The following is a 14,161-nucleotide window of genomic DNA, read 5'->3' on the forward strand; positions in this document are numbered from 1 at the left end:
CATCTTAAATCTCCACCCGGGGCATGTTTTTTACTATGATAATGAGCAAAGGGACAGGTGAAATCAAAATGCGCATGCTCCCTACAGGCGACAGTCCCTACTGGAGAGAGCTCTGCTTGAATGAGTTCAATTACAATGCAAATGCTGGGGCTTACTGTGTTGACTGTGTGGTCACCACAGTTGCCGCATCTCCAGGACATGGTCACTTCCTTGACTACCTATCCCGCCTCGCTTCCACCTGTAGCTTCCTTTTTTTTTTTTTGGACACAGTCTCACTCTGTGGCCCAGGCTGGAGTGCAGTGGTTTGATGTCGACTCACTGCAACCTCCGCCTCCTGGGTTCAAGCGATTCTCCTGTCTCAGCCTCCAGAGTAGCTGCGATTACAGGCGCCTGCCACCACGCCCGGGTAATTTTTTTGTATTTTTAGTAGAGACGGGGTTTCGCCATGTTGGCCAGGCTGGTCTCGAACTCCTGACCTCAGGTGATCCGCCCGCCTCGGCCTCCTAAACTGCTTGGATTACAGGCGTGAGCCTCCGCGCCCGGCCGGTAGCTTCCTCTTCTCTGCTCTCATCATCTGTACACGGGTTTTTTCCTCATGTCAACTCTGTGATGGGCTGGAATGTTTTCTTCAGATGTGGGTAATTTAAAGGGGGCATTTTTGCAAGACACCAACAAAAAATCGGTTTGTTCAAAGGCAAGTTTTAAATCAGGGTCCATTTTTTAATATTGATGAATCCCTCAAGAATTGTATATTTACTGCTGCCCTTCGTGAGCAAGCCTGAGAAGCGCGGGCTCGACATCTCCGCGCGCCCCAGCTGCCGGCCACCAAGGCAGGCGACGCCGGAGCACATGTCCTGAGGCCCAGGACCGTGGTCGGCCGCTTTCGCACGTGCGTGGCCAGCAGAGGGCGCAGCCGGCCAGCCCCTCAGCGAAAGATCCCCGAGTGCCGCGTCAGCGATCGGGCTCCTTGCCCTCGCCGCCTGCCAGCTGCCCTGAGTCAGCAAACCACAGAGAGGCGAGGACCTCCCATTTTCCTAGACAGAACAAGTGGGCGTTGGGGGGCACGGGTGAGTGTCAAGAACAACCGACCCGGAAGCGAAACGAGGGGGAACTTCCGTTCTTTGTTCTGTCCCCGGTGTGTGGGTCTGTGACAGGGTCCAACAGGGCCTGGTCCGTGTCCGGTCCCCCAAATCTGTCGTCCCTGTCCCCTAGGGTGAGTCCACGCGTCCCCGGGTCTCGCGGTGAGACGGAGGCTGTGGTCGCCGGGGAAGGGGGTGGTGTCTGTGCCGCTGCGGCCCTTAGGGTTCCCCGGCCGGTCCCGAGCAGGGTGCGGGGAGGCGCCCCTCCGTCCCTTGCAGCCCGTCCTCTACTCCGCTTCCCCAGGGATCCCCCTAGCCTAGCGGGAGCCTGCGTAGGGGTTAGTAATGGGGCTCCGGTTCTGGTTTTATGACTTAAACGGCGCCCCAGCTGGAGCGTTTAAAAGTTTCAGCAAAGTGGTAGGGGCGCCTCTCTCTTGAAAGCAGCTAATGACAGCGACCCTAACTTGGTACTTCTCCCAGACGTTTTTATTTGATGTTAACACAGTAATTCGCGCCCGTGACAGGAGAGGAAGTTTATTTTTACAGAGCTGGGTCCAAGGATCAGAGAAGTTCTGCGAAGCTTACGCAGTTAGCACGAGGACTGGGAGTGGGTGCAGACTCCGGTCCCAGGGGTAATCCTGCTGGAGCCCAGTGCATCGAGTGATACACCCGGCTCAGGCTCCGTTTTCAGTTGTATTAGATTCCTGGTTTGATCCTCTCTCTGGAAGTGGGATTGAATCCACGTTGGTGTTTACACTTTGAAGGGCTTGTGTAAACTCCAGGAGAGGATAGCAGAGTGATGAACCTGAAACCGATGGACTAATTAGAGGAACTAAGCGTATTATTTTCTCCAGAAAAGACATCTGTGGAGAGTGGGCATCATTTGATTATACGTGTTTGATGGACAGTCAGGTGGAAGAAGAAGATCCTGTTGTTGAAGCTCTTTTGTTTTTAAAAAAAATTTTATTTATTTATTTTTGAGACAGTCTCTCTCTGGAGTGCAGTGGCGCGATCGCGGCTCACTGCAATCTCCGCTTCCCAGATCAAGCGCTTCTCCTGCTTCAGCCTCCGGAGTGGTTGGGACTACAGGCGCCCGCCACCACACCCGGCGAATTTTTTTGTATTTTTAGTAGAGACGGGGTTCCGCCCTTTTGGCCAGGTTGGTCTCCAACTCCTGGCCTCAAGTGATCCCAACCTTGAGATCCCACTCGCCTCGGCCTCCCAAAGTGTTGGGATTACAGGCGTTAGCCACCACTCCCGGCACCTTTTTTTTCCCTTTAAAAATTTTTGTGCGTATTAAGGTCTTGCTCTGTTGCCCCCGGTTGGAGTGCAGTGGTGCCATCATGGGTCACTGTAGCCTGGAACTCCTCCCACCTCAGCCTCCTAAAGTGCTGGGGTTACAGGCGTGAGCCACTGCATGTGGCCAGTCATTGAATTTCTGTGATGCAGTAGGTCTCTGTGAGGTGAAGGTCCAAGGAGATAGATTTTCAGCGAATCACCTGAAAACTTCTAATGGCTCAGCTGTACAGTGTGGATCCCCTGCTGAAGTAGTTGGGAGGACAGTATCTAGCAAGTTAGCTGACAGAACGTTAGAACTTTCTTACCCTGGGTGGAGGTGGACCTGAGAACCTACCATTCCCTTTCATCTCTCCACGGGTGCAACACAAATACTACTAGTTGTGGTGGTGGTCTTAATTGGTATTTATTAGCATATAATAAGTATTCTCTCTTTTTTTCCTTTTCTCTAAATATCTTGATTAGAAATGAAGTTTAGGGTGGACTCGGTGGCTCACACCTGTAATCCCAGCGCTTTGGGAGGCTGAGGCGAGAGGATCACTTGAGGCCAGGAGATTGAGACCAGCCTGAGCAACATAGTGAGGCTGCATTTCTACAAAAAAAATTTTAAAAAACTCAGCTAGATGTGGCAGTGCACACCTTCAGTCCCAGCTCCTTGGGAGGCTGAGCTGGGAGGATCACTTGAACTCAGGAGTTTGAGGCTGGAGTGAGCTTAAACTCACTGCACCCCAGCCTGAGCAGCAAAGTCAGACCCTGTCTCACATGGAAAAAAAAAACAAAAAAAACAGACATTCGCATGAATATTTTAAATTCCTTTTTTTCCCCTTAATCACACAGCATTGGCATCGACAAAAGTCAGAATTCCCGGGAACTTGAAGAGAGGCTGCTAAATTCCCAGTAATTGTTCCTTTGGCCTTCTAGGGACCGACTTCAAAGAAGGAAGGAAATAATCAGGCAGGTAAAGCTTTCCGTGTCTCGTTCTCACTGCCAGACCATCTATCTCGGTCCCCAGGGGCAGCACCAGGGAGTGAGGCTGGCAACAGAGCAGGGGAAGGGCCCCGCCTGGACCTGAAGCCATGGGGGCACAATGGAGAATTTTCTTTCTGTGAGAAACACTGTTTACTGCTCCAGACACTGGGTGCTTGTTCTCAACAATATGCCTTTGAGTTCCAGCTTTGCTTAACCCAGCTGTGAGAGGGAGCATTGCCTTTTTCTCTGGAGTCAGACCTTTGACCTGCCTTTCTAGGAGTTTGTACTGAAAGCTGACTTGTTGAGGGTGTCAGCTCATAAATAGCCCTGGAGATTGTAAAGGTGGTTGATAAGAGGATATGATGGTTGGCTCTGAGACACTGTTGAAGGGACCCTGCTGGGAGGGCGATAAGGTGTGTCACCTTGATTGCCAGTGGCCTGGCTTGTGCCTGAGTCAGTGCTTTCCACTGTGTAAGGGCACTGGTATTGGACATTCTGTATCCCATGCTACCCGAAGACCAGAGTTGTCCAAACTTGTAATTGACTTTCAAACAGGACTCCTCTTCCTTTGTTCTTTTTTTTTCTTTTATTCTCTCAAACATTCTTTTATCTAACCCTCTTCCTTTGATGCCTTATGTGAGTGTAACAGTCTAATTATGAAGCACATACTTTTTGCATTCCTGATTTTTTTTTACTGCTTGCAGTTGTGAGTTGCAATAGAGTTAGCACTCAGCAAACATTTGGTATGTGAGCAAATGGGTAAAGAGATAATGATGAGAAGTGGATAAAATCCAGGGTTCTTTTTTTTTTTTTTTTTTTTTTTGAGACGAAGTTGCACTCTGTTGCCCAGGCTGGAGTACAGTGGCGTGATCTCGGGTCACTGCCACCTCTGCCTCCTGGGTTCAAGCGATTCTCCTGCCTCAGCCTCCCAAGTAGCTGGGATTACAGGTGCATGTAATACCATGCCCATCTGATTTTTGTATTTTTTCCTTTTTTTTTTTTTTTTTTTGAGACAGAGTCTCGCTCTATTGCCCAGGCTGGAGTGCAGTGGCGTGATCTCAGCTCACTGCAACCTCTGCCTCCTGGGTTCAAGTGATTTTCCTGCCTCAGCTTCCCGAGTAGCTGGGATTATAGGTGTGCACCACCATGCCCAGCTAATTTTTTGGATTTTTAGTAGAGACAGGGTTTCATCATGCTGGCCAGGCTGGTCTTGAACTCCTGACCTCATGATTTGCCCGCCTCGGCCTCCCAAAGTGCTGGGATTACAGGCATGAGCCACCATGCCCAGCCTGGGAGTAGTCTTTTTATGCCAGTAAATGTATATACCCACTCCTGCATTTTGTTATAAATATTACTCAAAGTGGTGGGGGCAGCCAACGGTGGGATATTGTTGAGGAACTTGGGCCCTTTTTGTGGTCCTTGTGGTAGTCTCATTTCAGGGATTGTATTTACCAGGATCTAAAAGACTAGTCCCAGGCTGGGCGTGGTGGCTCACGCCTGTAATCGTAGCACTTGGGGAGGCTGGGGTGGGTGGATCACCTGAGGTCAGGAGTTTGAGACCACCCTGGCCAACATGGTGAAATCCCGTCTCTACAAAAAATACAAAAATTAGCCAGACATGGTGGCGCGAGCCTGTAATCCCAGCTACTTGGGAGGCTGAGGCAGGAGAATCAGTTGAACCCGGGAGGCAGAGGTGGCAGTGAGCCAAGATTGCGCCATTGCACTCCAGCCTGGGTGACAAGAGTGAAACTCTATTTAAAAAAATAAATAAATAAAAGACTAGTCCCAGTTGCCGCATTTCTTCTCACTGTTCCTGGGTAGTCACTGAAATGCTAGCTCCCATCTTTCTGTATCCAGGAGGTTTTTTTGAATTATCTTTGAACCTTGAACTTTTGCTTCTGCAGTGCTTCCTCATTCTCCTTCAAAACCTGCTTCCCACTGAGTCTGCACATAGGAGGCCAGAGAGCACCTTGCCCTTCCATGGAAACTCAGGCCGATCTCGTATCTCAGGAACCTCAGGCCCTGCTTGAGAGTGGTGAGGAATAAGGACTTATTCATTCTATTACTCAGTCATTCAGCAGCAGTCATCCATTGAAATCGCTCATTCACCAGGTACTAGGCTAACTACTAGAATCCAGACGTGACTAAGACACACTCTTCATCATTCAGTAACTCACAGCCTAGTGGGGAAGCTGACCAAACAGTAATCAATGACAGCTTGATAGGTTTGATAATTGAGGCAGATTTTTTTTTTTTTTTTTTTTTTTGAGACGGAGTCTTGCTTGTTGCTCAGGCTAGAGTGCAGTGGCACAGTCTTGGCTTACTGCAACCTCTGCCTCCTGGGTTCAAGTGATTCTCCTGCCTCAGCCTCCCATGTAGCTGGGACTACAGGCACCCACTACCACGCCCAGCTAATTTTTGTAGAGACGGGGTTTTTGCCATGTTGGTCTGGCTGGTCTTGAACTCCTGAGCTCAGTGCCCACCTTGGCCTCCCAAAGTGTTGAAATTACAGGTGTGAGCCATCGCACCTGGCCACTGAGGCAGTTTTGAAGGGTTGTGAGTACCTCACGTGAGACTAAGGAAACCGTGTCAGTCATTCCATTTTTTGGGCATTCTATGTGGCTGACTTCATAGGCATAGTTTGTGCTTTTTAGGAGCATGCTTTTAGAGGAAGCGCTTGGGAATCATTTTGTGGGTCACAGGCAAAAAGATAAGAGTGAATAGGAAGCCACTAAAATATATTTTGCAGCCAGGCGCGGTGGCTCACTCCTGTAATCCCAGCACTTTAGGAGGCTAGGGTGGGCAGATCACAAGGTCAGGAAATCAAGACCATCCTGGCTAACACAGTGGCCATCTCTACTAAAAATACAAAAAATTAGCTGGGCACGGTGGCATACGCTTGTAGTCCCAGCTACTCCAGAGGCTGAGGCAGGAGAATTGCTTGAATCCGGGAGGCGGAGGTTGCAGTGAGCCAAGATCGTGCCACTGCACTCCAGCCTGGGCAACAGAGCGAGATGCCGTCTCAAAAAAAAAAAAAAAAAAAAAAAAAGAATTGCAGAAAAAGGTAAGAGATCCAACATAGAAACAGGAAACATTTCTAGTGTACAGATTTGATCTGGGGTGGAGAGAAAGGAGCTGTGGGCATTGTGTTTCCAGTTAGGGCTGGGGTGGAGCTGCTGGTTTTTCTCTGGTCTAAGAACTTCATGCTGGGTGCAGTGGTGCACGCCTGTAATCCCTAATCCCAGCTACTTGGGAGGCTGAGGCGGGAGGATCACTTGAGCCCAGCAGTTTGAGACCAGCCTGGGCAGCATAGCAAAACCCACCTCAAAAAAAAAAAAATAGACCATGCAAGAGCAGGATCGTATGTTTCTGGCCAAACTTGGGTGAATGGACAAGAATGCAGTCATTACTAAGATAGGACTGGGCGGCTTCATTGAGAGAAGAGTGGAGAGAGAAGAGGGGGCCCGGGGCAGACTGGAGGCCTAGAATGACTAGGCCTGTGGCCATCTGCTCAGGCAGGATGGACCCGCTCTGAGTGTGCCTTTGTTGGACACCTTTGAGCTAGCTGCAGAGGAAGCAAACTTAGAAATGTGAGAGAGAGGGTCCTGTGTTGTCCCAGGACCCCGGGAGCTTTCTGTGGGTTGGGAAGTCAGCAGGTTGGGAGGTCACAGAGCAGATGGACTCATTCCTGGGCCCTTTTATTGCCCTTCAGCTCTTCCTTCAAAAGTTCCTGCCTTTTCCGACAAAGACAGCCTGGGGGATGAGATGTTGGCAGCTGCACTCCTAAAGGCCAAGTCCCAGGTAAGCTGTGGTTCCCTTCATCCTTTTCCTTTCCATTTTCTGTGCAATGACATCCCATTCAGAGCTTTAAACCCTGATTGCCTCCATCAGGCCCATGGTTCTGTCCTGCTGAATCATGGACTCTCACCTTCCATCTTGGACTCTTGTCTCTCTTCCTCCACCCTGCCCTCCTTTCCTCCCTTCCCAAATGTGCATTTTTCACCCCATCCTCAGTTATTTTTTTGGTGCTGCCATTCACATTCCTCACCCTGAAATTGCATGCCAGCACGTGTTGTTTCAGGAGCTGGTAACCTTTGAGGATGTAGCTGTGTACTTCATCCGGAAGGAGTGGAAGCGTTTGGAACCTGCTCAGAGGGACCTCTATAGAGATGTAATGCTGGAGAATTACGGGAATGTGTTCTCACTGGGTAAGGAGTTGTGCCTTCTCTACAAAACTCACTGGTGTTTCTTTGCTTGTTTGTTTGTTAGTAACAATCTAGTCACTGAAAAGAGCTGACTGTTTCAGCAGATTTTTTTTTTTTTGAGGTGCAATGGCACCACCTTTGCTCAGTGCAACATCCACTTCCCAGGTTCAAGCGTTCTCAGGTTCTCACCTCTGCCTCCCAAGTAGGTGGGACTACAGGCACGCACCACACCGGGCTACATTTTGCATTTTTTTGTTTTGTTTTGTTTTGTTTTAGTAGAGACGGGGTTTCACCATGTTGGCCAGGTTGGTCTCAAACTCCTGACCTCAAGTGATCCACCTGCCTTGGCCTCCCAAAGTGCTGGGATTACAGGCATGAGCCACCGTGCCCGGCCTGGCTAAGGATTGACTTAGTCTTGGAAAATTGTAAGAACAATAATCTTAACTCATTTATACAGTAGTTTGCAACTTAAAAAGCATTCTCATGTATATTTCATTTAATCTTCACAGTAACACATTAATTGAGGCAGCTAGTATTATTCCTCATTTTACAGGTAAGGAAAGTGATAGCCACCTCACCTGGTGAGGTGGCTCACACCTGTAATCCCAACACTCTGAGAGGCCGAGGCAGGAGGATCACTTGAGGTCAAGAGTTCAAGACCAGCCTGGGCAACATGGCGAGAGCCTGTCTCTACCAAGTATCCAAAAAATTAGCCAGGCATGGTGGCACATTCCTGTAGTCCCAGCTACTTGGGAGGCTGAGGTTGGAGGATCACTTGAGCCTAGGAAGCCGAGGTTGCAGTGAGCTGAGATGGCACCACTGCACTCCAGCCTGGGTGACAGAGAGACCCTGTCTCAAAAAATAAATAAGTAAATAAAGTGGAGGTGAGGGTAGAGGTCTCAATGCTTTGTGCATGCATGGTCATCGATTGCACTGATGAGTGGTAAAACTTGGGGCCTAGTCTTTAACTCCAATCTGGTACCTTTTTTTTTTTTTTTTGAGATGGAGTTTCGCTCTTGTTGCCAGGCTGGAGTGCAATGGCGTGATCTTGGCTCACCGCAACCTCCGCCTCCTGCTTTCAAGCAATTCTCCTGCCACAGCCTCCTGAGTAGCTGGGATGATAGGCATGTGTCACCACGCCTGGCTAATTTTGTATTTTTAGTAGAGACAGAGTTTCTCCATGTTGGTTAGGCTGCTCTCGAACTCCTGACCTCTGGTGATCTGCTTGCCTCGGCCTCCCAAAGTGCTGGGATTACAGGTGTGAGCCAGCGCGCCTGGCCAAATCTGGTACTTTTTCCATGTTATTCTCAGGACTTAATATATAATCCAGAGACTTTTCTGAAGGATTATTGTGTTGTGATCCCCGAACACATGAGGTGCTGCTCTGTGCCCATGTCTCTGTCCTCCCCCCTTCTCTGCTTCTCTACTCCCCTTCTGTAACCTCTAGGGACCTGTTGCTTTGTTCAGGACCTAGTGCCCCTGCTGCTCTGTAGAAACTTAGAAAGGTTAAGAAATTAGGCCAGGCGCGGTGGCTCATGCCTGTAATCCCAGCACTTTGGGAGACTGAGGCGGGCAGATACTGAGGTCAGGAGTTTGAGACCAGCCTGGCCAACATGTTGAAATGCCGTCTCTACTAAAAATACAACAAAATTAGCTGCGGGTGGTGGCATATGCCTGTAATCCCAGCTACTCGGGAGGCTGAGGTAGGAGAATTGCTTGAACCTGGGAGTGGAGGTTGCAGTAAGCCAAGAACACGCCACTACACTCCAACCTGGGTGACAGAGTGAGACCCTGTCTCAAAAACAAACAAAAAAAACCAAGAAAAATTAAGAAATTAGTTTCTTAACCTTTAGGATGTAGAATTCCTTGTCTCTCACACCACTCTTAGTGGGCATTTTCCCGAACAGAGCCAGGAGACGTTCCTGAGTCTCATTTGAGACCTCCCTGTACATTTCCCTTCTCTCCCTGGCAGATCCGGGGTATGGAATTGAGCTCTGGGACTCTCAGGGTGAGCAGATAAACTCTTCCCATGAGCAGAATTCCCATTTCTGAATCCTGCCACCATCTCTCTGCTAGAGTGAGAGGAAGAGTCAAGGGGCCTGGGTTTAAAGGGAACTGAGAGCAGAGAGGTCCTAAAGAGGTACCTGTTCAGGTGAAGGAGAAACAGCTGTTCCTGTCCCTAACACACATTACCCTGTCTTTACTTTTTAAAATACCAACTAAGCTAAAAATGCAAACTCTCTGGACCCTTTACATTTATCCTCTGTGCGCAGAGTTGCCTTTAGAAACTCCAAAGGAGTGAAGAGACGTCACACACTGAGATTCTTTGCATAGCCTCACGTGCGAGCATAGCCTTTTATGCATAGGGCCCAGAGGTGGACTCAGCTGTCTTGCCGTTTCCATGGGCTTGGCATTTGTGGCGTGACGAGTGCCATGATTGCTCTTCTTATGGGGCCATGTTGGCCGCTAGCATCCTCCCCCTTGCTCCTTCCTGTGCTGCTGCTGTCTCTCCTCACCCTTCCCCCTTTTTCTCACCAACTGTACTGTACTTGCTTTCCCTTCTTGCAGTCACTGTGTCCCCAGTTATATCCACTGCCCTGATCTCTCTAAAGGCTTTGTCACTTCATGAAGCAATATGACCTTCCTCTTCTAATATTGGTTCCCTACCTCTCTGCCTGATCCGTCCTCCCCTCCACACACACTCAGCTGTCTCTCCACTTCCAGCTCTGTTCTCCTTGGTTTTGCTCTCTGCCCTGCCCCTTCCCTGTCTCCTTAGCCTGGTTGTCTCATTTTGCCTTAGCTGCACACATATGGGGCAGGCCTTTTTGCAGGCATGTGCTCTTGGCACTGTAAGTATTCATTATGATGATCCTGTCCTGTGATTTTCACTCTTTCTTTCCCAAGGAACAAGTGACATTTGCATTTTTTATTGTGTCAGATCGTGAGACCAGAACTGAAAATGATCAAGAAATTTCTGAAGACACAAGATCACATGGGGTCCTACTGGGAAGATTTCAGAAGGATATTTCTCAGGGTCTCAAGTTTAAAGAAGCCTATGAACGAGAAGTCAGTCTAAAGAGGCCACTGGGGAACTCCCCTGGAGAAAGATTGACCAGGAAAATGCAAGATTTTGGTCAAGTGACAGTTGAGGAGAAGATAACCCCCATGGGAGAGAGAAGTGAGAAATATAATGACTTTGGGAACAGCTTCACTGTGAATTCCAACCTTATCTCACATCAGAGACTCCCCGTGGGAGACAGACCCCATAAGTGTGATGAATGTAGCAAGAGCTTTAATCGAACTTCAGACCTTATTCAACATCAGAGAATCCACACCGGGGAAAAGCCCTATGAATGTAATGAGTGTGGGAAGGCCTTCAGCCAGAGCTCACACCTTATTCAGCATCAGAGAATCCACACTGGGGAGAAACCTTATGAATGTAGTGATTGTGGGAAAACCTTCAGCTGTAGCTCTGCCCTCATTCTGCATCGGAGGATCCACACGGGGGAGAAACCCTATGAATGTAATGAGTGTGGGAAGACCTTCAGCTGGAGCTCCACCCTCACCCACCATCAGAGAATCCACACTGGTGAGAAACCCTACGCCTGCAATGAATGTGGGAAGGCCTTCAGCAGGAGCTCCACCCTTATTCACCATCAGAGAATCCACACTGGAGAAAAACCCTATGAATGTAATGAGTGTGGGAAGGCCTTCAGCCAGAGCTCACACCTCTATCAGCACCAGAGAATCCACACTGGAGAGAAGCCCTACGAATGTATGGAATGCGGAGGAAAGTTTACCTATAGTTCAGGCCTTATTCAGCATCAAAGAATCCACACCGGGGAGAACCCCTATGAATGTAGTGAGTGTGGGAAAGCCTTCAGGTACAGCTCGGCTCTTGTTCGCCATCAGAGAATTCACACTGGAGAGAAGCCTTTGAATGGGATGGGCATGAGCAAAAACTCCCTCAGAGTTACGACCGAGTTTAATATCAGAGAGTCCACGTGAAAGAGCCACACACCCATTTTCCTCACTTCCCCTGAGTCTCAAGAGCTCTTGCCTTACTCTATAAATCTCAACAGCTTAGGATGTGTCCCTTCCAACTCAGACCTTTCATTTTAGAGAATAGGGCAGATTGGGCAAATCAGTGAATTTTACCAGAAATCGCACCAGCCTTGGAAAGCGACAAGGCAAGCGGATGGTGTGCTGGGAACAGAAAGCAGCTGTGGGACCAGTCACCCCATTTAGGAAAGGAGTTTGCACTAAACCGTTTTTCTCACAGCAGAGGAACCTTTCCAAGGTGGGGACGGAAGCACAGTCGGGACAGAATTTGATGGATTCCTTTAGTTGGAGTCCACGTAGTCAGCACAGACAGCAGTGGAAAGGACGCTCTGGGTCTTGTTATTTGCTAGGGAGGGGAAACGGAGACTATTTCAAAGTTACTGTTCCTAGTCCAGCTTTAAGTTTCGATAAGGAACATGCTGTTTTGTTTCATGATTTTATTAATTATGGAAATTTGGCATTGAGGGATTATTTTATTGAGGGTGAAAGAGATTCCAGAAACATCTTCTGTGACGATGATGTCCTTTAGGGCTCTTGGAGCAGCCAGACCATGTTTCCAAGAGAAACCTGGTGATACTGCCGGCAGACCCCCGCCCTCCCCAGTTGTCCTGGGGCTGAATGGGCAAATCTATCCAAACAGCTAGTAACCGGCTGTGAGGGAGAGGGTCAGAAGCACTTAGCGTTGGCCTCTGATTCCTGTCCTCTCGTCCTCTTCCCACTCCAGTGATGAAAATGATTTTTCTCTAAATGCCTGGGTAAGGATGCTTTCAAGGAGCTCACTCAGCCTGCCTACCCTGCCCTCTCACCTCTGACTCTTCAGCAGCTGAAGATTAATGCAGATAAAGAGCAAAGCCCAAAAGGAGGGGGAAAAAAAGCGAAGCCCAGAGAAGGCAGGCTGTGCCTGAGCCTGGTGGCAGAGCTCGTTGCTGGGTGAGGATGGTGTTCTCCAAGTATTCCCAACCGACGGGATGACCTTCCATTGTGTTTTCCTAACCCTGCTCATCCTGTAGCATAAATGAAGTGCACTATTAAACAGAATAGTTTTTCAGAAGAGATTGAGTGTGGTTTTGTGCAGTTTGGACCATACATTTCAGTTAAAACAAGACATGTTGGCTTGGGTATGGTGGCTCACACCTGTAATGCCAGCCAGCACTTTGGGAGGCCAAGGCTGGCAGATCACCCGAGGTCAGGAGTTCTAGACCATACTGACCAACATGGAGAAACCCCGTCTCTACTAAAAACAAAATTAGCAGGGTGTGGTGGCACATGCCTGTAATCCCAGCTACTCGGGAGGCTAAGCCAGGAGAATTGCTTGAACCCAAGAGTTAGTTGCAGGTTGCAGTGAGCTGAGATCGCGCCACTGAACTCCAGCCTGGGCAACAAAAGCGAAACTCCATCTCAAAAAAAAAAAAAAAAAAAAAAAAAGACAAGACATGTTGGTGACTATAAATGGAATCTGAAAGTTGACTTAAATTATTCTTTTTTTGTTTGAGGCAGTGTCTCGCTCTGTTGCCCAGGCTAGAATACAGTGGCACCATCTTGGCTCACTGCTGTCTCTGCCTCCCGGGTTCAAGCAATTCTTGTGCCTCAGTCTCCAGAGTAGCTGGGACTACAGGTGTGCGCCACCGTGCCCCAGCTAATTTTTGTATTTTTAGTAGAGACGGGGTTTCACCATGTTGCCCAGGCTGGTCTTAAACTGAGCTCTAGCAATCTGCCGGCCTCAGCCTCCCAAAGTGCTGGGATTATAGGCGTGAGCCACTGTGCCCAACACTAAAATTTATAGCCTAGGTGCAGTGGCTCATGCTTATAATCCCAATACTTTGGGAGGCCAAGGCAGTAGAATCTCTTCAGACCAGCCTAGGCAATGTGGCAAGACCCTACCTCTACAACAAAATTTTAAAAAAATTAGGGCTGGGTGCCGTGGCTCACGCTTGTAATCCTAGCACTTTGGGAGGCTAAGGTGGGCAGGTCACAAGGTCAGGAGTTTGAGACCAGCCTGACCAACATGGTGAAACCCCGTCTCCTAAAAGCAAACAAACAAAAAATCAGTTGGGTGTGGTGGTGCGTGCCTGTAATCCCAGCTGCTCAGGAGACTGAGGGAGGAGAATCACTTACACACGAGATCGCACCATTGTACTCCAGTCTGGGCGACAGAGTGAGACTCCGTCTCCAAAAAAAAAAAATTAGCTGGGTGTGGTGGTGCACACTTGCGGTCCCAGCTACTCGGGAGGCTGAGGTTAAGAGGATTGCTTGAGCCCAGAAGTTGAGGCTGCAGTGAGCCCCTGTGATTGCACCACCGCATGATGACAGAGCAAGACTGTCTCAAAAATAAAATAAAATTACTTTATAGATTATCGTTTTTTTTTTTTCTTTTTTTTTTGAGACAGAGTCTCACTCTTGCCCAGGCTGGAGTGCAGTTGAGCAATCTTGGCTTACTGCAACCTCAGCCTCCCTAGTAGCTGAGATTATAGGCGCCCACCACCACGCCCAGCTAATTTTTGTATTTTTAGTAGATACAGGGTTTCACCATGTTGGCCAGGCTGGTCTCAA

The 14,161-nt window shown here is 48.9% G+C and overlaps 1 protein-coding gene across 9 annotated transcripts; it reads left to right on the plus strand.

Moving 5' to 3' along the window:
* The first annotated feature begins 104 nt into the window (after positions 1 to 104).
* ZNF3 (zinc finger protein 3) lies at positions 105 to 12,664 on the plus strand. 9 transcript variants are annotated; one of them, XM_025378195.1, is made up of 6 exons: positions 105 to 546; positions 3,213 to 3,333; positions 5,249 to 5,379; positions 7,057 to 7,145; positions 7,426 to 7,552; positions 10,488 to 12,664. In XM_025378195.1, exons 3-6 carry the CDS (start codon positions 5,325 to 5,327, stop codon positions 11,555 to 11,557), a joined length of 1,341 nt encoding a protein of 446 aa, XP_025233980.1. In that variant the 5' UTR covers positions 105 to 546; positions 3,213 to 3,333; positions 5,249 to 5,324; the 3' UTR covers positions 11,558 to 12,664. The 9 variants fall into 9 exon arrangements, with proteins under 9 accessions (XP_025233980.1, XP_025233982.1, XP_025233978.1 ...); XM_025378197.1 differs by having other exon boundaries at positions 521 to 546; positions 3,297 to 3,333; XM_025378193.1 differs by lacking the exon at positions 105 to 546 and adding an exon at positions 1,083 to 1,213.
* The last annotated feature ends 1,497 nt before the right edge of the window (positions 12,665 to 14,161 follow it).

This window comes from Theropithecus gelada, chromosome 3 (genome assembly GCF_003255815.1).
Source record: "Theropithecus gelada isolate Dixy chromosome 3, Tgel_1.0, whole genome shotgun sequence".
Taxonomy (NCBI): domain Eukaryota; kingdom Metazoa; phylum Chordata; class Mammalia; order Primates; family Cercopithecidae; genus Theropithecus; species Theropithecus gelada.

Bases quoted from the DNA above. Each gene is read 5' to 3' on its own strand.
- ZNF3 (XM_025378192.1), top strand. From the start codon at position 7,261: ATGGACTCTCACCTTCCATCTTGGACTCTTGTCTCTCTTCCTCCACCC. The intron at 7,553-10,487 runs GTAAGGAGTTGT...TTATTGTGTCAG, and splicing joins CGGGAATGTGTTCTCACTGG to ATCGTGAGACCAGAACTGAA.